The 22,260-nt window shown below is 44.9% G+C and overlaps 1 protein-coding gene across 2 annotated transcripts in view; it reads right to left on the bottom strand.

Moving 5' to 3' along the window:
• Nucleotides 1–1,432: 1,432 nt before the first annotated feature.
• Nucleotides 1,433–22,260, bottom strand: part of KHDRBS1 (KH RNA binding domain containing, signal transduction associated 1) — a 38,140-nt gene continuing 17,312 nt past the window's right edge. Inside the window, exons 5-11 of one of the 2 annotated variants that reach the window (XR_857564.3) lie at nucleotides 20,748–20,881; nucleotides 19,908–20,109; nucleotides 19,290–19,357; nucleotides 18,556–18,614; nucleotides 15,707–15,899; nucleotides 13,048–13,107; nucleotides 1,433–2,138 (exon numbers count right to left, since the gene is read on the bottom strand). Coding sequence is in view for 1 of the 2 variants with exons in the window: in XM_002921870.4 (XP_002921916.2) it covers nucleotides 15,802–15,899; nucleotides 18,556–18,614; nucleotides 19,290–19,357; nucleotides 19,908–20,109; nucleotides 20,748–20,881 (561 nt within the window). In the remaining variant the exon portion in view is untranslated. Of the gene's footprint in view, nucleotides 2,139–13,047; nucleotides 13,108–14,550; nucleotides 15,900–18,555; nucleotides 18,615–19,289; nucleotides 19,358–19,907; nucleotides 20,110–20,747; nucleotides 20,882–22,260 lie in introns of those variants that run through there. The other variant, XM_002921870.4, reaches the window with a different exon arrangement.

Below are 22,260 nucleotides of genomic sequence, written 5' to 3'. Positions count from 1 at the left end.
AAAGGAAGATCCCTAGGGCTGCAAGCCGTAACAGGAGGAGGGAGGAGGCTGTCTGTGACAGACATGACAGGTGGATGGGACTTGGGTAAGACCCACAAGCTGGAAAAAAAGGAGGAAGGAAACTTCAGTGTTGAGCAGTATTAGAGGGAGACCTCGTGTTAGGTGTTTCACACCCATTTCATTTGTTTCTCAGATCCCACTGAGTGGATAAGGATTATTATCCTACTTTTACAAGGAAACAGGCCCAGAAAAATACACCCCAGGTGATGAGCTAGGATTTGAATGTGGGGTTTGGCCTTAGGTCTGCGAGCTTTACCGTAATTCCGTGGCTCCTGAGTACCTACCGGCGTCTGGGAGTTGAGGGTGTGGCTCCTAGGATACTCCTGCTGGCTTTTCAGATAGTGCCCCACGCTCTGTGCCTCCGTTTATCATTCAGATGCCATCCGAATCCCTAACTCCCCAGGCCGAACTCCTCCCTGCCTGCCGGTCTGAAGCAAGTCCTCAAATGCTAGATAAAGGGACTCTAGCCACACAAGGTGAGGCCCAAGAGACCAAGAAGCCAAGGAAGATGCGGCCTCCGCGGCCAGCTCAGGACCAGGAGTCTCAGTGCAAACAAGGTGACAAACGCATCTCTGTCTGCCCGGGACTCTCCTGGTTTGGGCACTGAGAGTCTGACATCCCAGGAACCTTCTCTGTCTTGGGCAAACCTGGATAAGGTTTGTCACCATACACACAGCTCTCACACAAGCACAAATGCTTTCCTGTTTCAAGGAACTTGTGGTGGTGAGAGGTACAAACGGGTGAAGTCTGACAGCTGCTTCTTTTTAGCCTTATACAAGTTATTTATCCTCCTTGAGCTTCCGTTTCCTCATCTGTGAAATGAGTATCATGGATTGGAGGGTTGAGTTGAAATCGTGCATATAAACGCTTGACACAGTGTCTGGTATATACTAAGCACTTAATAAATTATTAGCTATTATTTATAATAATCAATAATGAGGATAAAAATGGGCTCAGATATTTCATAACTTGCCCAAAGTAAATCAACTGATTTCAATATCCTTTTCCTGCTAAGAATGCATCCAAGCTCATTAGAAAGCCCCAGGCACTGTTAAAATGCCGACAGTCTCTTTTTCCAAACTCAGCCCTTCTCCTGGTTCCCTTGTTAGGATAAATGACCAGAAGAGTTATTTTATTAAAGGAAGAATATAATGTTAGAGATCCGTAACCTCTCAGGAAACTCAGTATGAAATCAGCCTCGACATAGGCCACAGGAAACTAGAAGTCTATCAAAGGCTGACTTTCCAATCCTTCGAGAGAACATATTAGGACAAACGGCTAGCTCAATAGAGTGGGAAGAAGAAAAGGAGCTAGACAAGGGGCCTTTGGCTCTTACCCAAAGGTGACAGAAGCTACCAGAGTGGGACCATTCTTCACGCGACCAAATCTTTTATTGAGCTCCTCAGTGCCAGGTATTTGTTGGGGAAGGGATGTAATACAGAGGTAAAGTCGGAAGAGCCCTACCCACTCAAGAGCCTTTTGGACAAGGTTAGTCCTCAACAATGAAGAGAAAAACAGGCTCAGAGGTTAAATAACTTGTTCAAAGTAAATAAACCTTCTCACTTGGCTTTCCTCTGCCTCTAACAGGGGTGCCAACCAGCCTTGTCCTGGGAGCCCTCTGGAGGTGCCCAAGGGCCCCCGGGCTGGCCCCCACAACGCGGGTGTGGCAGAGTGGGGAGTAAGAGGAGGAGGTAGTGTGTTCCAGCCCGTTCTGCTGGAGGCTAAGGGGAAGCAGGCAAAATGTTGACGGTTTACTCAGATCTAGGAGGCCGTGCTTGGGATACTGTTAGTCCCTTCGACCCTCTGAAGGGATACTGTTAGTCCCTTCGACCCTCTGAAGTCCTGAGCGGGTTTAATCGTTAGCATCACAGCCCCCTGCAGCCCTCAGGACTCTGTTCTGGGCCTAGAGACTCTCTTAGGGGATCCTGGCTGGCTTTCTGTGTGCAAATCAGACAGATCAAGAGGTGGAGTGGGAAAAGACTGTTGATCCCTCCAGGGTTTCTCTGTGCTCAGCAAATGCCCTCAGGCCAGCCTCCACACAGCAGGCAGCTCTCCTGGTTTTCGGAGTCCTCTGATCGCTGCAAAGACACAGGTAGAAAATTAGACATGAAGCTACCCTATTGGGGGGCTTCCTAGCCTCCCATCTGGCCAGGGTGCCCCCCCTTACAATCTCCCCATCCCCTAGCACAACTCTCGTTATTTCATTCCGTCGTACAGGTTTCTAGGTGCACAGATGGGTAGGCAATAGAAGTCCAGAGCCTAAGAGTTGTCTTTTTGTTGTTGCTTGGGCAATGAGAATGGGTTCTCCCTTCATATACCTCCCATCCTTAGCCACCCCTGAGCTGAGAGATCCAGGGCAGAATCAACTAAGCCACTGGGGCCTCCAGCTGTAGGAAGGGGAGAACGATTTCTGCTCTCCCAGAGATGTGAAACACATTAAGATTAACAAAGAGCTTTAAAGCCTTTGGAGGAGGGGCGCCTGGGTGGCTCAGTCGGTTAAGTGTCTACCTTTGGCTCAGGCCATGGTCCAGGGGTCCTGGGACCAAGCCCCACGTTGGGCTCCCTGCTCAGTGGGGAGTCTGCTTTTCCCTCTCCCTCTCCCCGCCCCTGCCCCCTGCGACTTGTGTTCTCTAAGTAAATAAATAAAATCTTTAAAAAAAAAAGCCTTTGGAGGAAAGAGAATGAAGAAATAGTCATCTTCCTATAGCTATTATTAGCACCTCAGTCCTAGGCTCAGGTGGGCATCTCCTCTGGCCTTTTGAGGGGGTCACCCCAGCCCCAAATACTCAGGGTTATCTGCAGGAGACACACATCTAAAGCCTGACGCACACGCCAAAGTCTGTAGCAGTACTCCCACTCTTTTAAAATACGACACCCCTATTCTGCTGGCTGTTCCAGCCCTCCTTACTCATGTCCTCTTCTCCCACATCTAATCGGGCACCAAATTATGTTTATTGCAGCTCTGAAAAGGCCTTGGATCCATTCACTTCTCCACATTTTCAGGGGTATCACCCTATCTACTACAGGTCTTCCTCATTTCTTGTCTGGACTAACACAAAGTTTGCTAACAGGGCCTCATAATCCATAATCCATTTTCCACTCAGGAGCAGTGAAGTTTAAATTTAATAATGTTGTTCCCCACACCTCACTTCTGGATTCAGTGTTGACCTTAGAATAAAGTCCAGGTTCCCACCTCACCTTGAACCTACCTCAGTCCCACCCTCCGCCTAGAATGTGCTTTGTGTCCTTGCCCCAAACCATCTCACAAACCCTGCCTAGCTAACTCTTCCTTTAGATGTCAGCTTAAACATTGTTTCCTCAAAGAGAACCCCTGAGCTAGGCTAGGCTGCCTGGTTGTCTGTCCTCCTAGAACCCTGTTCCTTTCTTTCATAGCACTTATCACAACCGAAACAATGTAGGTTATTTTTGAGACTAACAACTGTTTAGTGTCTGTTTCCTCAAATATAAGCTCCATGAAGTCAGGGACCAATTTCACCTTATTTGCCACTGAATCTCCAGTGTCTAGCACATAGTAGGCGTTCCAATGTATATTAGCCAATGTGTTTAATAAAATTGGAGTGCCTGGATGGCTCAGTTGGTTGAGTGGCTGATTCTTTTTTTTTTTTTTTAAGACTTTATTTGACAGAGAGAGAGAGACAGCCAGCGAGAGAGGGAATGGAAGCAGGGGGAGTGGGAGAGGAAGAAGCAGGCTCATAGCAGAGGAGCCTGATGTGGGGCTCGATCCCAGAACGCCTGGATCACGCCCCGAGCTGAAAGCAGACGCTTACGGACTGAGCCACCCAGGCGCCCCGAGTGGCTGATTCTTGATTTTGTCTCAGGTAATCATCTCAGGGTCATGGGATCAAGCCCTGTGTCGGGCTTTGTGCTCAATGGGGAGTCTGCTTGACGATTCTCTCTCCCTTCCCCTGCTCACTCTCTCTCAAATAAATAAATCTTAAAAAAAAAATAAAATGAATGAAAGGGGGGCATTTATATTGACCTCTGGAGAGAAGCCTATCAGAGCACAAGGTATTTCTTTCTCAAAGGCAGATGTCAAGCTTGTTTCTGAACTCCCACCTCACAGAGCCTAAGAAATGGGGACCACCTGTTCTATACCTAAAGCTGGGCCGTGAATGGGAAGCATGAAGCTGCAGGAGCCAAAAGCCCCCGGGAGGAATTAGCTCTACCTGAAAACAAACTCTTCCATCTCAAGTTCTCACACCACAGTGTCTGGGAAGAAGAGACCGAGGTGAACTAAGTGGGCTCCAGAGGTTGACAAGGGAACAGCTAATTCAGGCATCTTAATGAAGTTTTAAGAACAGCAGTCTCCCAATTTCTGGCAATGTGTTCTACTTAAGTGACTGATCGGGGCTGACAGCCTGGCTGTGCCCCATACTCTGCCTGGAAACCTCTCAAATGAGTTGTCTTTTCTCAGGAGTCCCCATATCCTCCCCAAGTTTGCCCTGGAACCGACAAGGCCTCCTTGAAGCGACAAGTTCCCTAGGTGCAGGTGGGGAGAAGCACTGGGATAGCTTGTGTTCCCATCCAAGAACTCCTACCTGCCCACCTCCCGCCAGCGACAGCAGCCAAAGGCACTCACCACAGCAGTATACCTCCTGCCAGCCACTGCATTTGTAGTCAAGGAATGTCAGGAAGCTAAATGCCAGCAGCATGGTTATGAAATTCAAGTCCCTTCCAGATACAAGTCTCCCTCCTCTTAGGATAGAGGGCTACGGTTGGCAGAACACTGGATGAGAACATGTCCTCAGCCCCAGTGCTAGAACAGGTTACAGCGTAGATGATTTTCAGCCCAGGGGTTAGAAAATTGATTTCATTTATTTATTTATTTTTTTGAAGAATTTACTTATTTGGAGGGGGAGGGGGAAAAGGAGAGGGAGAAAATCTCAAGCAGACTCCCTGCTGAGCTTGGAGCCCAACATGGGGCTTGATCTCATGACCCCAAGATCATGACCCAAGCCGAAACCAAGAGTTGGACACCTAACCGACTGAGCCACCCAGGCACCCCAGAAAACTGACTTTAGAGGTCAGCGAACTTATCTGCTCATTACCCCCTAAAAAAGGTCTGGTCTGCTGCCTGAAGGCAGCCTCCTTGGAAGCCCAGGGAGCAATCAGGCCCCGACAGGACTAGGCAACAGTGCCCACCGTAGGCCTTTGCTCCTAAGGGGCCTACAAGGGCTAGCTCAGGGAACAAAAGAACAAGTAGTTAGGCGGGGCAGTGCACTTCCGCCCCTTCCCCCCAACAGCTGCCATCTCAGACAGCTGTATCCAGCCTGTCTGCTCAGGCTATTAAATATTCATCCGATGCTTGCTAGCTTTAAACATGTAACGACTATTAATCCAGAGAGCAAGAGGTACATGAAGGTTCTGGAGAGAGAACGGGAGGGCTTAGAAAGATCCATTTCTCTTAATTTCAGGAACCTGGAAACACAGAAAGGGGTACCATCCTACAGGGATGCTGGGAACCACCTTCAGTGTAAGCTGATCTTCCCGTGGCCACTGCAGGTATAGAGAAGAGACCGGGAGGCAGTTAAGTGAGAGCAGAGACTTGGGTCTAAACTCCAGCTCTTGGGCCCTGTGGTCATCCTAACCCGGACTCGTCAGTTTCCCAGGATAATCTCCGCTTCGCAGGGTTGTCTGTCTGAAATTAAATGGGTCACTACATCTGCATATGATAATTCCAATGGAATTAGCACAGAATTAAGAGCTTAAAATGGAGGCAGAGACTTCATGCATTCAGGGAAAGCAAAGCTGAGCTGAACAATTTCTTAGGAGCTATGTTTCTATTAGAGGAGACTCCAGGTTCTGGTCTCCAATTCGCCGGGTGGGTTAAAGGGACAGGAGGTGGGAAATCTCCCTTAACATATGACGAAGGCCTAAGGTCCCACCCTCAAATAGCCCAAGTCTCTGAGAGGAGAGAGGACTATTCTTTCTGAAAAAGCTAAGAACCAAAAGGCCTTCAGGCAAGAGAGCAGAAGGCAGGCAGGGTGAGGGGAGACTATCCCCGTCGCTCTCCCACGAGGAGTGGTGCCGGTTCACAGAAGGCTCTGCTCTTCTGCTTTCTCCCTCGGTCCCTACCTTGCCGGCGCTATGCAGATACAGTGCGTGCAAGTCACTCGCATGAGCAAGGCCTTCGACAGCTCCCTAAACTTCAGAGTCAAGTCCAACTACTTTGCCTAACATTTAGCTTTTCAAAATGGGCACTCATCTGTCTTCCAGTCTCTGTTTATAGCTAACATCTATTGGGTGCTTACTACAGGTCATGTTGAATGTTTTGCATGAATTCACTCAATCTTTACAACAATGTTATAAAATAAATGATAATCCCCCATTTTACAGATGATGAAACTGAGTCTTGGGGAGGGCAGCTTACCTAAGGCTCCAAAGCTAGTGAAACTAACCATGGAGGCGGCGGAGTTGACATTAGTCTGTTTAAAGCCATAATAAGGTGTTATGCTAATCTGTCTGCCTGGTGCTTCTTGAACCTTCTCAGACAGCTTCCCCAGGCTCCTAGGTATTCAGTTCAGCAACAGAGCACAGCCCCACGCTACTGTAACTGTTGAAGACGGACTCTCTCCCACTATGAACTGGTGGAGACCCATGGCCCAGAACAGCCAGAATAAAGACCTAAGTGGCCTCAGCAGGTGTTCCCTGCACTAGCAAGAATACTCCTGCAGAAGCAGCCTCCTTCCAGGATAGAGAAGGGCTGTACAGGCTCCCCGAGATGGTCCTGGCTGACAGGTAAGACTCCCTCTAAACTCCAGCAGAATCCTGTAGTTGAGGCTGATCACAGACTCTGAAGTCAGACTGCCTGAGCTTAACTCCCAGCTCCGCTACCTAACAGAGGCCTGACCTCGGGTAAGTTATTTAATTTTCTGGGCCTCAGTTTCATCATTGTGTAAAAGCGGGATAATAGCTACTTTACAAGTGGAGAAGACAGTGCACATAGTGAAGAATCAATGTGAGAATTGACAAATTGCAATAGTAGTTAAAGCACATATTTTTCAGATTTTAACATCCCCGAAATCAGGATGCGTTTTATACTTGATCTGAAAACAAACTACCGTGTTGGTTTAATTAGCAGTATTTCTTCTTTCTTTGCAGTACTTGATACATCTTATAATAAATGGTCTCAGTGTGGAGGAAATATGCTATCTTACAGAGGCAGCATGCTTTCAGCATAGAGGATGGACTTCGGTATACAAAAATGGTAAAAGGCACTCCCCACAACTTGCTATGCAACTGTGGCAAATTACTTCACCTCTCCGAGTATCAGTTGCCTTCTTTACAAAAATAGGGACACACAACGGGCCTGCAAATTCAGTTCTCTCCTCCCTTAGCCAGACAGAGCTGCCTGTTTTTCCCTGTCACTTCCTCCTCCTTTTACAAAGTGGGGTCAAGATCAACGCATGGGAGTGGATGGAGGAACAATGTAAACGACTACTTAGCAGTAACGCTGCCAGCAAACAGCAGCTCGTATAGGTTCATACAAAGCACAGAACATATCGAGAAGAGGGAGCCTGTTTTCTGCCTGTGCGTTCCAATTTCAGTATGATCTCTGGGCAAAGCCTTGAGGGACACAGAGCTTCGGCGTTTGACACCAGGCAGGGAATACTTAAGTTTCAAAAACCTGAGCAAAACATCCACTACCACAACACTTCTATCCCCCTATTCACATGGTACAGAACTCTGCACATGCACGGGCAAGGTTTTTTGGTCCCAACTCTGCTGCTGTTCCTGAAATACAACACAGTCTGAATCTGTTTTATCCTTAGTGGCCAGAAGACCCTAGCAGCTGCTGATGCAGCCGGACCTTCATGCTTCGCTTGGGGCAGTGGGTGGGTAGTGGTGGGGGAGAAACCAAGAGGGGACAAATCCTGAGGTTTCTTGAATAACTACCATATCCCTAGGTAAGAGAGGGTGAGGCGGTTCCCTTAGCAGTGACAGTCATTGCCAGGAGCACCCCAGAGATTCCACAGAAATCCTGGAGGGAGATGGAGAGGAGCAATGGATGTCGATGGTGGGGAAAATGGCATGTGGTGCTCAGCCTTGAAGCTTCTGAGGAGGCAAGGCATATGCGGGGAGGCACGGCAGCTAGAGAGGAGGCTTCATTCCTCCTTAGCAGCCTGCAGCACGGGCACAGGGTACAGATGCGGTTTGGAGATACCCACACCTGGGACCAAATCCCAGCCCCACCACTCACCACTAGCCTTCAGTGGTGCCAAAGTAATTCAGCCAGCTACTCCTCACCAGTGAGCAGCTACTGCATGCCAGAAATCATGTTAATCCCTTTTAAGTAATACCTACTTCAAAAGGTAGTGGATCCATACCTCTGTGGTCAATTAGCGTGCCGATATGGACGAAAGCGCCAAGATCATTTCGTGGGGAAAAAACAGTCTTTTTAAAGTTGTTTTTTTTTTTTTTAAGATTTATTTATTTAAAAGAGAGAGAGAGAGGGAGAGGGGGAGAGAGAGAGAGACAGAGAGAGAGAGGACACGCACGTGCATATGTGCACCCATGAGAGCAGGGGGAGGGGCAGAGGGAGAGAAACTCAAGCAGACTCCCTGCCAAGCGTGGGGCCCAACGTGGGGGCTTGATCCCATGACCCCCAGGATCATGACCCAAGCTGAAATCCAGTCAGATGTCCAACTAGCTGAACCACCCAGGCACCCCCAAAACAGTCTTTTTAATAAATGATGCTGGGACAACGGGATATCCACATGCAAAAGAATGAATATGAAACTCCGACCTCACACCATATGCAAAAATTAATGCAAAATGGGTCACAGACCTAAATGTAAGAATTTAAATAATTAAAGTCTTAGAGGGAGACAGGTATAAATTTCAGAGCCCTGAATGAGACAATGGCTTCTTATCTAAGACAGCAAAAGCACGAACAACAAAAGAAAATAAACTGACACTTCATCAAAATGGAACTTTTGTGTCTCAAAGAAAATAAAAAGATAACCCGTGGAATGGGAACAAAATACATGCAAATCACCTATCTGACAAGGGTCTCGCACCAGACCATATAAAGAATTTACAATTTAATAATTAAAAGACAAATAATTCAATTAAAATATCGACAGGACATTTAAATAAACATTTTTCCACAGAAGATACACAAACAATGGATCAGCACATGAGAAGAAGCTTGACAACATTAGTCATTAGGGAAGTGCAAATCAAAACCACCGTGAGACACCGTGTCACACCCAATAGGATGGCTACAGTAAACAAAGCAGAACGTGACGAGTGTTGGTGGGGATATGGAGAAATGAGAACCTTCATACGTTACTGGCGGGAATGGTGCAGCCTCTACCTAAGAGTCTGGCAGTCCCTCCCACAGTTGAGCACTGAGCTGCTGTCTGACCCAGCAATTCCTCTCCTAGATGCATGTCCAAGAAACTGAAAACATATGGCCACACAAAAACCTGTACACGAGAACGCTCGTAACAGTATTTTTCATCATAGCCCAAAACAGAAACAACCCAGGTGTCCATCAGTGGGTGAATGGACAAATAACGCTGAAAAACACATACAATGAAACAATAATTGACAACAGAAGGAATGAGGTGTTGATACATGTTACAACACGGATGGAACTTGGAGACATGATGCTAAGTGACAGAAGCCAGTCAAAAAAGATCCCATATATTGTATGATTCCATTTATACGAAATGTCCAGAACAGGTGAGTCAACAGAGGCAGGAAGCAGAGGAGTGGCTGATCAGGGCAGGAGAAGGTAAGTGGACTGGGGGAGACTGCTAAAGGGCACAGGAATTCTTTTCTGGGGGTGATAAACATGTTCTCAAATTGATGGTGGTGATGACTGTACAATTTTGTATCTACTAAAAACCACTGACTTGTACACTTTTATTTATTTTTTAAAAAGATTTATTTATTTATTTGAGAGAGAGCACAAGAGAGCAAGCAAGCACAAGTGGGGGGTGAGGGAGGAGGGCAGAGGAAGAGAGAGAAGCAGGCTCCCTGCTCAGCAGGGAGACCGAGAACATACGGCTCGATCCCAGGACGCCACGATCATGAGCTGAAAGGAAGACAGACGCTTAACCGACTGAGCCACCCAGGTGCCCCTGAACTGTACACTTTAAACAGGTGAGTCGTACGGATACGATTGTATCTCAATAATCCTAACACGTCTTTTAATTTGTATTAATAGAAGCTAACCAGAGGCTGCAAGCTGGCAGGCTGCCTCCAGGCAGCATTTGGCTTGCCACAGAGGTTTTACAGGGACCAATGCTAATCTGAGCATACATTAAACAACTGCTGGTATGTAAAATCCAAATTTCTAGTTTTTCTGGAAGATCAGATCCAGCAAGTCTAACAAAAAAATTCCTGGAGCTGGAAAAGAAACATGAATGAAAGTGAACTTCAAATGCTTGCCAGGATATTCCTTCAGGGGTCCAAGGTAGAACAGTGCAAGTTACCGGAGTGACTCATTCAAAATGAGGGATAACTTCTAATACCTGGAGCTGTCTTAAATGAAATGGGTTGCTTTTGGAAGTAATATGCTTCCTATCACTAGTACAAAGTACTGATAATGTGCTACAACAGGGCTGATCCTTGAAAAGTTTATGCAAAATGAAAGAAGTCTATCTTATACAAAAGCACGTATTATACAATTCCATAGAAACAGAAAGTAGGTTAGTGGTTGCCAGGGGCTGGGGGGAGAGAGGAATTAGGAGCGACTGCTAATAGGTATAGGATTTCTTTTGGGGTAATGGGAATTTTCTGGAATTAAATAGTGATGATGGCTGCACAGCACTGTCAATATTCTAAAAGCCACCAAACTGACACTTTAAAATGGTTAAAACGGTAAATTTGAAGTTACACAAGTTTTGTATTAATTAAGAGAGAAAGGTAGAGAAGACCAAATGAGATCGCCCTTACTAACTGCTTAGGATATTATCACAGTAATGTTAGGTACTATTATCAACTTCATTTGATGATAAAGAAATGAAGCCCAGAGAGGGATTAAGGGCTTGGTTTCGTCAAAACAAAGACCAAGGCTATGATGAGGCAGAGTCAGGACAGGTCCCCAATCCTGCCTGGCTCTAAAGCTTACAGGACTGTAATAAACATTCACAGGTAGTGACAGAAAGCTATAGAAAACACTGGAACCAACCGACTAAGCTCCACACTCAGAAAAAGCAGACCACCGGCAGACCTGTTTTTCCAACAATAAAACCTGTTTTTCCAGGTGCAAATTACAGGCCTAATGAGGAAAAAAGCATCCCCCATATTCTGCTCTTAAGACTACCCTAGGAAGAGTTGGAACTCATTCTCTGCATTCAGGGACTTGGCTCTAAAATTGCTTTGCCGTTCATGTAATCGGTATCAAACTCAGGATTTCCTCGGTGCCCAGAACCATGCTCAATACACATGGTCCTCCCTAAAGTCTCCAGATCTCAGAGGCTTCTGGGAGAGGCAGGTTGGGAAGACACGATCTCCAATAAGGCAAATTTCACTGACAAAGGCTATACATGCCTTTGGCCTCTCCCCAGTGTGGTTGATTCCCTTCGGTGCCCTGCTAACCCTAACAACTCACTCAGGGGCAGAGGGAAAAATCATCCAGCTAGTTCCTGGATGGCTTCAATCAGCAGAAGGCTTGCTCAGCTGTCAGAGCCGCGGCCTACCCAAATCGGGAGGCTAACTTTTTAGAGAACGAACACTAATATTTACTATGTATAGGACACCGAATTGGCCTTTTATATAGTACAACTCATTCAGTTTGCGGACCACTGTAAGGGGTACATTATCACTGTCTTCCTTCCTAGATGTCGAAATAAGTGGTTTTAGGCCACTAAACAAAGACAGCTTGTTGATTCAACTCTGTTAGGCCTCATGCCCTTTCTACCATGCCACACTATCCCTTTCTGAGGGTCTCCTCAGGGTGAGCAATACCCCTTCCTGAGATTAAAAGCAATATAATATGGAGAGTAAAGATGTCAGGTTCTGTCAACAAACTTGGGCTCGATTACTAACCAACCACACTAATTATCTGACCCCGGGAAGTCACTGAACCTCATTAAGGCTCAGTCACTTCTGAAATACACAAATACTACTGGACAATTGTTTGCCTGCCCAGTATCCATTCCCTTTTCCTAATAACACCCTGACTTCCTTTTGAGGAATTAGTTTTTTCTTACCACATCCTGGTAAAGTATGAACATGTGACTTAAGCTAATACAGTCTGACATTCCCTCCCTAACTTGAATCTCAAGGGAAAAAGAAAGCAAACAGGGCTAGAATTCACTCATTCTAGCAACAGCACCTAAACAGCGAGTCCTGGCTTCAAGAACATTCCTGTGGTCTATTACTGCTGTCCCAGTTCTCTGCAGCCAATCTGGTTCCCATGCCAGATTTTCTAGCCTTCACACTAAATCTGTGAGCCCCTAACATCCTTCTAATCAATTCCCTTTCATTTACATTAGCCGGTCACTTTGTTGCTGACAGCCAGTGAACTCCAAATGAAACCCTGTCCGATTAGGTTATTGACAGGATAGGGTGGGATTCAACAGATATAAGTTGATACTACAATCATCACAAGTAAATTCAACATGGACTGTAAACCAACATATAAATATGGTCGTGTTGTAAACATGGTACAAGTGACACGAGAGAAAGATTTCCCCCCAGATCATGTCCCAGGCCACCTCCTGGCAAAACTATTTTATAGGTAGGATGAAAGTCCCACATCCTTTTTTTTTTTTTTTTTAAAGATTTTATTTATTTATTTGACAGAGATAGAGACAGCCAGCGAGAGAGGGAACACAAGCAGGGGGAGTGGGAGAGGAAGAAGCAGGCTCATAGCAGAAGAGCCTGATGTGGGGCTTCGATCCCATAACGCCGGGATCACGCCCTGAGCCGAAGGCAGACGCTTAACCGCTGTGCCACCCAGGCGCCCCGAAAGTCCCACATCCTTAATAGAAAGCCACCTTAACATACCTGACATGGGTCTTCACTACCCATTCTACTCCAGGAAATGCCTCAGGAGTTTTCAGTCACCTGAAAACGGAGAAGTAAGAGATCAGCCTTTTGAAGAGGAAGTTTTAAAGACATACAAAATAAAAGATAGAGATCCTGCATGCAGTTTACACATTACAGGAGAGAAACATGCAACTTTAAAGAAATTTTGAGTAACATTTCATTGTGAATATCAATATGGGGACCTATAGGGGCTCATCCTTGTACATTTTAAATAGCTGAGCAGAAAGCTTGACTTTGGGGAGCAGCAGGTCTAATCTACAGTCATTGAAATTTTACAATGTGTCATTTAAGATGTCAGACTTTGTGCCCAGGTTACATTACAGTTCACTTGTGATGGGCAGGATTATTAAGAGTTATGGCTAATTTATGCGGCAGCATATGGTTTTTCTTTTTACAGCTATTTTTATTAAACAAGTTTTGCAAAGTTTTAACATTAACAGCTAAAGAATTGTTTATGCAAGTTGCTGTCACAGTTTATGTAAAAGAGAAATATGTGCTATTAAAATCAGACATTTAGGTTACCTTTGGTTTTTTGCGATGCATGTTAGCTTTACACATCCTGATTCTCTTGCGATAATTTTCCTTTAAAAAGGGGGGTATAGAGTGATCTCTTTTCATCAAAACAAGACATAATGCCCTGAAAGCTGACTTCAAACCATGGTTGAAAATTCAGTTATTTACACTTTATCACAATCTACAAATACATTTTTTTGTTGGTGTGTTTTAAAAAGAAAAAAATGTCCATCATGCACTGCTGCAGGCAGCTTGGCACTTCATACAAGAGGATTTTTCACCCCCGAGCAGTTTAGGCGGCCCCCTTAGGGAAGGCATGAGAACCCCGAGAATTAACAGAGGAGTGGAAACAGGGCCAACCAATTCCATCATTTCCTCTCTTGGTCTCTCAGGAGGGAGTTCAGAGCCAGCCTATCATGCCAGATCCTGCCCCAGCCTAGCTGATTTGTTAACAGCATTTCTGGGATTATAAGGGAAACCCTTAGGGGCACCCAGGGTTTGCTGAATTGTCGTTATCTAAAGGCAGGTGCTATACCTTTCCAAGCTCACGGAGATTATTTGGTGTCACGTTTAGGGCCACCTAGGAGCTCTATCTACGGAGGTGCAGGCGAGGGTGGCTGGCACTTTAAACACTGAGGCCTAGGTATGGAAACCAATCCAAGTTTCGGCTCAGTTGGGTTTTTCTCTCCAGAAATTAGAGCTTGTGATAGGATGGGATAAAACTGCTGTCAACAACTTCCCGGGGGTGAAAAAGCTTTGGTTATTTTTAAACTAAAACTTAACAACTCGATAAACTTTTTTTTTGGTAAACTTAAAATAAAATCCCCCCCACCACTTTTAAGAATGTCTCCAAGTTTTAACAAGCCCATTAACTTTAGAGTTAATTTAAGTTTATTTGAAAGAGAAAACTATTTTATTGTCCACCCAAAAAAATGACAATTCATCACATTTACTTTGATTAAAAAAGGACTAAACTTTATTGACAAACTGCTGCAGACATTTTGACATAAGTTTAAGCTACCTATTTAGGCAGACTTACACATGTAGCATTTAATCTTCCAAGAACAAAATGGGAGGACGGTACAAATCCAATTAGGACTTTAACTTATGTACAAAGTGGATTTTGATTCCTTTTTCATTCAGCTGCAGTGTCCCTTTTTATATCATGCTAGTGTTGAGACATACTTGACTAACTACCTTGGGAACATTTCAATATTGACAACCGTCAACTTAAAAAAATCATCAGCTTTTGGTTCCAGTGTCCAAGTGAGCTTTTCATGGAGTGCAGAACCTCAGATGGACAAAACACTTTGTCTTTTTAAATACTGAAATTTTAATTATTAGTACTATCACTGAAAGATTTTTCATGGCTAAAAAGCTCTGCATCAAATTCAATCCAGGTGGCCAGCCCCTCTCCCCAAATTAACCTCTTCAAAACCTACTCCCCACGAAGTATCTCTCAACACTGTATGTCTGGGGCTAGATTTCAAAACCCACATAATGAAAAAGTCAGTTTTACAAACCTAATTTTGTTGTTGTTGTTTTAAATCAATTAACGTTAAAAATTGCACCAACTATTTAATTCATGAGGATCTTTCATATTAAAATTTAACCTTAAGATTCAACCGCCATGTGCTTTTAAAGGAAACATTTTTAGAGACATCTGAGCTCACTTTTACATGGTGGCACCTACTGCCGTTAACGTTTGTGATTTTAAATCTTAAACAGCCCTGAATTTTGAAATGTAGCCTAGTTTGGGATTCTGCAACTACAACTTTACGGGATGCCTCAAATCAAAACTAAGAGAAAGTTAACAAGCCTTAAACTTCAGAACCTTTAAGCAAGCAATGTCACTTTTGAAACTAACAGGTTTGTGGTTTTTTTTTTACTCAACTTCTTTTTTTTTATTATAAAAGGTACATTTCTGTTTATATTTAAACAACAAAGAAAAAAGCATCTACACACTTAAAAAATTAATTCGATATTCCTAAATCTATTTTAACTCATTTTAAAATACTACATACAGAAGCCAGAATGCAGAGTTAAGAATGGAGTAAGGTGGGGAGAAGAAGGGGACCACGAAGAAAAACACTTAGACAATTACTTGTCTGTTGTGGGTAAAGCAACAGGAATCCTGGGAGATACAAGAAATCAGTAACAACTTTGCTCATAACTGATATTTTCCCCTCATGTTTGTTTTTAATAACGTCCATATGGGTGCTCTCTGTATGCTCCCTTCACCGGCCTAGCTGGAGGGGCCTTCAGCGATGGCCTGGTCCCATTCCAGTCGTCTTGGCCTGTGGGGAAAGCAAGAACAGTTTATAAACCACGTGCCACTGGCATTCTAGGATGAGCAGGAATAGGTCATATGGTAAAGATCACCAAAAACACTGCTTTGCTTCCAGTGTCTTGCCACGTCCCAGTGGTCCTTGCTTTTCACTCTGCTTGGCCCTCCTGAACAGCTTAATTTCCCAGCTGTAGGGCAATTTTGAGTGGACAGACAGAAGGAAACAGCTCAGAAAAGGCCTACAGTCATCTTTAGCATAGAGGTTCTCCACAAGCAACATGATCTGTGCTCCAGCCCCCAAACCTGGATAAACCCAAAACCTTGCTTGAGACCGTGAGGAAATGAATCTTAGCAGGTCTGCAATGCCCTTTTTCCTGTTCCCAAAGGAACTGTACAGAAAGCCTCAGGTAATGTGGCCACTTTGGGAAGTCTTTCAGACTGGAAACAGGTAGCTCCCTTTCCAACAGCAGGTCATGTTTCCCTGTTGAAAAGTGTCCTCTGGGGCGCCTGGGTGGCTCAGTTGTTAAGCGTCTGCCTTCGGCTCAGGTCATGAGGGGCTCCCTGCTCAGCGGAGAGCCTGCTTCTCCCTCTCCCACTCCCCCTGCTTGTGTTCCCTCTCTCGCTGCCTGTCAAATAAATAAATAAAATCTTTAAAAAAAAAAAAAGAAAAAAGAAAAGTGTCCTCTGGCTCTCTGGGAGAAGCAAGCAAGAGCCACATTTCACGAGGCCTCCCCCACCAGCAGAGCTGGTCCACTGTTCTGACAGAGGGAAGTACAATCGAAATGTGTTTATAACACTGATATGGAGAAATTCATTGTTTCCCCTTTCTCATGCAATAGTCCACAGAGCCAGACAGTATGGTTGACATTCTCAAATGGCTTTCCTTTGTTCCAGGGAAAAGCCTGAGGGAAACGATCGCTTACTTCTATAGCTGACCGCTTATGAAAAGGAGTCGCGTTTATGAGCTTGTACTTCCCACTCGCCCCCATACTTTACCCACGCCAGTTCATCCCTGATGCATTTCTCCAGCTGCCTGCATTCACAAATATGAGCCTCCATCACTACAGGTCTGTAAAACCTCTATATGGACCTGAAGTCCCACAGAACCCCAGCTAAGCCTGTTTATACCCTTAGTATAATAGGTACATCCATCACTTTCCAAGTGGCTTCTGGTACTAACAAGACAGTTTATTTTTGCAATTCTGTTTATAAAGGCAGAAATCATAACATTAACTGTGGCAACATCACACCAGGAGCAAAAGAGGCAGCCTGCCTCTTTCAGTCTAGTCTCTTCTCTGGCCAAACAGAAATGTAATTTAGTCAAACACATACAGAGGCCCCATTGTGCTGCCTCACCAATGGGAGGGAAATACCCTGGGGCAATCCCACTGCCCTTCTAAATAGTGGCCTACGAGCAGAGCAGTGTTACTGATGGCAACTGTCCAGTACCATTTCGCTAGAATTGGTAAAAACTGTTTCCCTGGGCAAGCAGCTGACTGGCTGCTACATACTGTGCTGAGGAGTTAAGCTCAGCTCGTCTGTCTATGGGAGCTCTAAGAGGCTCCCTACTCCCTCTTTTCCGCTAGGGTTAGGGGAGACTGTGAACTAGTGTCTTAAGATGAACTGTCCATTTCTGAGCCCCTGGCCGAGGACTCTGGAATTCCCTCAGGTATGCTGAAAATACCTTGCATTTAAAAGGCTGCTCTCTCTGCACCCACTGCCGCATGGCACTCCCTCTGGGGCCCATTAACACGGGGCCATAATTGGCTCTTGCGGACACTCCTGAGCAATGTGTTTTCAACTAAACCTCAGGGAAGACAGCTTGGTTCTGCTGCCATTCCAGCCTCTGTAGCTCTCTTGGAATCAAGGACTGAGTTGAGATGTCTCCAAGCCAGTAAGGAGCTTGGTGCCAGTACTGCCCTGAACTGGCTCCAGGCCCTACTGCCTCAGATCTGAGAGTGACAGAGACTATCCTTGCACCCAACCTGCTTTTGGCCAGCTACTTGCCATCTAGTGCCCTTTCAGCTAACATTTCCTCTACACTGAGACTCTTTTCAGTGAGATCCAAAATTGTTCTTAAAAATGAAGGGGGCAGGGCGCCTGGGTGGCTCAGTTGGTTAGGCATCTGCCTTCAGCTCAGGTCATGATCCTGGGGTCCTGGGATCGAGCCCTGCGCTGGGCTCCCTGCTCAGTGAGGAGTTTGCTTCTCTCTCTCGCTCTCAAAACAAATAAATGAAATCTTAAAAAAAAGAAAATGGAGTGGGGCTGGAGAATAAAATTGGATATGATGAAGTTCTTTGCACCAGCAGCAAAGGACCTGCAACATGACCTAGGCCTGGCAATCTCTCCTGGTCTAAAGTAGAAAAAGATCAACATTGGCTTAAAAGTTTGCTCCTCCAACCAGGCCAAGCTGGACCTGAGCCCTAGTTTAAGACATCTGCTTAGCCTTCCAAGAGTAACCCTGTCTCACCTTAAGATCTCCTCTTTCTATGGCACACCACACAATTTCAATAAGAGCGGGATGGCTACTGTCACATCTACCAACATCTCGGCTTCCTAAAGGCTCCTCTTTGGGTGTGTGACTGGCAACCCCCAATAATCCGGTCACTAGCACTCCTGCAGGCACTTACTTGCACACTCTGCCCACCATGGAAATAAAGACATACCATAAGCTTCATAAGAATCTTGAACCTCCCCATGTCCATAGTCATAATATTCTGAGTCCCTGAAAGCCAAAGACAGAGTGTTAGAGAGCTACAGAGTAACTCTATTTCCATTTCCCCTTCCTCCCACATTTCAGGCATTTTTCTACATGTGTAAGACAGGAAAATGCTCATTTTGCCCCATCTCCAAACCAGAAAGTAGTTCCAAAACACATATGTGCTATGTACTTAAACACACACACACACACACACACACACACACGGCTCACTGGAAGAGAATAATCAAACATGCTGTTCTATCCCCACTGTAGAATTATGAAATACTTTTTCAATCAATCGCAGATAAAATACATATACACAAAAACATTATTTAAGACAAGCGCAGAAAGTAACCTAAGTTATGGTAGTAGGATTCTAGCTTCTTTTTAAACTTTTATGCACCTTTAATGTGGCAAGAATACATCAAAACAATTTAAAGGCATTTTCCCTTCATTTCCATGTGGTCGCAGCTCAGGAATTTCTCATCTGCTATTCCCAGATTCTACACTACAAATTAAGATTCACAGTTACCTAAGCTTACAGCTCTGTGTGCCTTACAGACGTGGAAAGCAAAGGAGCTGCCCTCCAAAGGGGAGCCACAATGCTCCTTGGATGTGTGCTACCTAAATCTCTCGGTTGCTCCAACTCCCTCCATCCATCCCTAGGACACAAAACAGCACTTCTATTGCCTGACTTACCCTTGGCTCTGGCTGTAATAGCCTTCGTAGCCTTCATAACTCTGTTCTGCATACGTGTCATCATATCCCTAGAACAAATAAAATGAAATACAAAGTCAGAATCACACAGAGTAGGGAAGGTAATTACATCCCAGGGGAGGACAGTAGGCTTCTAGATTAACAGAAAGCAGAATTTCCCTTCAAAATTAACATTCACTGGGGAATAGCTGACAGAGAACAGGTGGTTTTTTGTTTTGTTTTGTTTTGTTTTGTTTAAATGAAACAAAACTGAACCACCAACCAAACCAAACCAAACCACCCTTCAAACCGTGGGCAGGAAGCAAGGTAAAATGTTGAACTTGAGCATTATCGGGAGTACTAGCAAAAAGACCCCTTACTAAAACACTCTATATTTATCAAGGCACAGCCTATTTCCTGTTTAATCTACTCACACATAGTAAACTATGCTTAAAATGGAAAAATCTTCTCATAGTTTAACATTTGCTGCAAGAGAAGAGACCAGACTCCAGATCTTATTGGCAGTCCCTGACACCTACATCAAGGACCAATGCCCTATCACTCAACTTCCTTGGGCAACCTTCTAGGTATTGGAAATGGCACACTGTTCAAACTTCTTACATATTCTTCATATGTTTCTGGTGCAGGGGGTGGAGGCAAAGGTATTCTCTGGATGCCTGCTGTCCGTGCTCTTGGTGCTGGAGCACCCCTCACCGTAGGTGGGGGTGGCACTCCTCGAGTCACAGTGGCACCTCTGGTGATGGCTCCTCTCACTGGTGTACCACGCACCAAAGCCCCCCGAGGTGGTCCAACACCACGGCCCCTGAAAAAAGAAAATTTATTTTAAACGGTGCTTTTAATACATAGATAATACTTTCATGTTCAGATTTGTTTGCAAATTCTGGAGCTAAACAGATTTCACAATGCCTTAAGTAGACTATTATTACAACACAGAGGAAAAAACAAACAAAATTCCCAAAAAACCCACAGAGGAATATATGGGTGGGTAAAGGACCCATACTGGAGACTCCCCAGGTTCCACAGTGGACCTGTGAATGTTTCATCAGGGGACTACTTCGGAAAGTCTGAACATTCCATAAAGGTCAATCACAAAAGGGAAAATTCTAAAGCCAGAGACCATTTTTAAAATGCTAGAACTGCACTGGGTGTTATACGCAAACAATGAATCATGCAACACTACATCAAAAACTAATGATGCACTATATGGTGACTAACATAATCATAAAAAAAAATGCTAGAACTGTCCAAAATTAAGAGACCAAAAGTTTCAACAGGACTGCTGCACTTGACTATGGCCAAAATACCTAAGACCTACTTATTCCACTCTTGATGGTACAAATCCTAAGGCCCCCTTCCAAGCTGCAGGTAAGAACACCATTAAGAGAGAAATGGTACTGGCCAAAGTTACATCCTGTTTCTAGTTGTCTCCATTATTTTTACCTGGGAACAGGTGGAGGAGGAGGTGCAGCTCCTCGGCCTCTCACTGGCACCCCACGTCCGCGAGAGGGCTCTGGTACTCCATTCAAGTAGGAGAGCTCTAGAAACTGCTCCTGGCAGATATCATCCATCATATCCTGCAAATGAAAGATAATAAGGACCACTGGGCCACATCTCCACCTTCTGCTGAGAAGCTGTCCAGCCCACATAAGCCTTGGATACTAAGACCAGCTCTGAATGCCCGGATGAAGTCTCAGGTCATGCATTTTCTGAAGTCAAACGGCACCCTACCTGTCACCTCATCGAGGAAAGTCCTGATGGCAGACCCCTCATTATTCAGCTGAAGCTCTTCAAAATTAGTCCCTACCTAGTTCTCCAGTATCACTTCCATCCACTCTCCATGGATAACCTCCTTTCAAGCCATGCGGAACAACCTGTATGTAGTTCAGAACCTGGCACACTTATACACCCATTCCTGCAAATACCTGCCTCTTCCTAGATCAGTAAAAGTCACTAACGTTAATTAAGCTCTACACACTGGGCACTTTATAATAAGCTCTCTATAGATTTTGCAGTTTAATCTTCAAGATAACCCTGAAGTAAGTAGACAGGTCTTCCCATTTTACAGCTGGGAAACAGAATCAGGGCATATAAAGACACCAACATAAGGACATACAGCTAGTAAGTGGCAGACTTGACGTGAACTCAGAATTACCTCTCTCCAAAATCTAGGCTTTGAATCATTAGACTACATTGCCTTTTTTGTCCACCTAAGAGACTAACTCACTCTTACAAGACTTAATCTAAAATATTACCTCTTTTGAAAAACTGTCTTTGATGCCACCCCCACTCCCTCCTCTTTTTCCAGAGCACCGTGTAATTTTCTCTACCCAAGCACTTACCACGTCATTCTAGAATTGTCTTTCTCACTAGATTGTGAGAAAGGAGCCATTTTTTGTAACTTCAGACCCAAGCAGAGTATTAGGCACCTACCAGATACTTAACAAATGTTTGGGATGAACAAGCAACCTGAGGCTCAGAAAAGTGAAATAATAACTTGTCCAAGATGACGCGGATAAAGGTCCCAGTCCAGTGCTCTTCCTACTGTACCAGGAAGCCTCTCTGGTACAGTTAATGGTTCTAAGGGGAAAACGGAGGCTCTGGTCATGGATGCAAAAATAGGCTCATTTTTTTTTTTCTTCACAAGAGGGAAGAATTGAGTCAAATGCCATTTGCAAATCTTTTCACATGTTTCCTGATGAGAGCCATTCAGTTTTAATACTCCATGCTTTTTTACATATCCCAGCTGGATAGAGCTTCAAGAATAGAAGATTCTAGTCACCACAGAGATGCCCCCCCTCCAACTCTTCACCTCCTACCTTACACATGACTGCTGCTTGAGACCCACCCTGGAGAATCAAGTGACCAACGACAGCCCATTTGCCTAGATTCCTCCAAATGCTATACCAACACTGAAGAAACCCAGATATGCCTGGCAGGCATCTTTTTAGAAGAT

The sequence above is a fragment of the Ailuropoda melanoleuca genome, chromosome 2 (genome assembly GCF_002007445.2).
Source record: "Ailuropoda melanoleuca isolate Jingjing chromosome 2, ASM200744v2, whole genome shotgun sequence".
In the NCBI taxonomy this organism is placed as follows: Eukaryota; Metazoa; Chordata; class Mammalia; order Carnivora; family Ursidae; genus Ailuropoda; species Ailuropoda melanoleuca.
The sequence above is the reverse complement of the archived record's forward strand: the minus strand, read 5'-3'. Positions and strand labels throughout refer to the sequence as shown.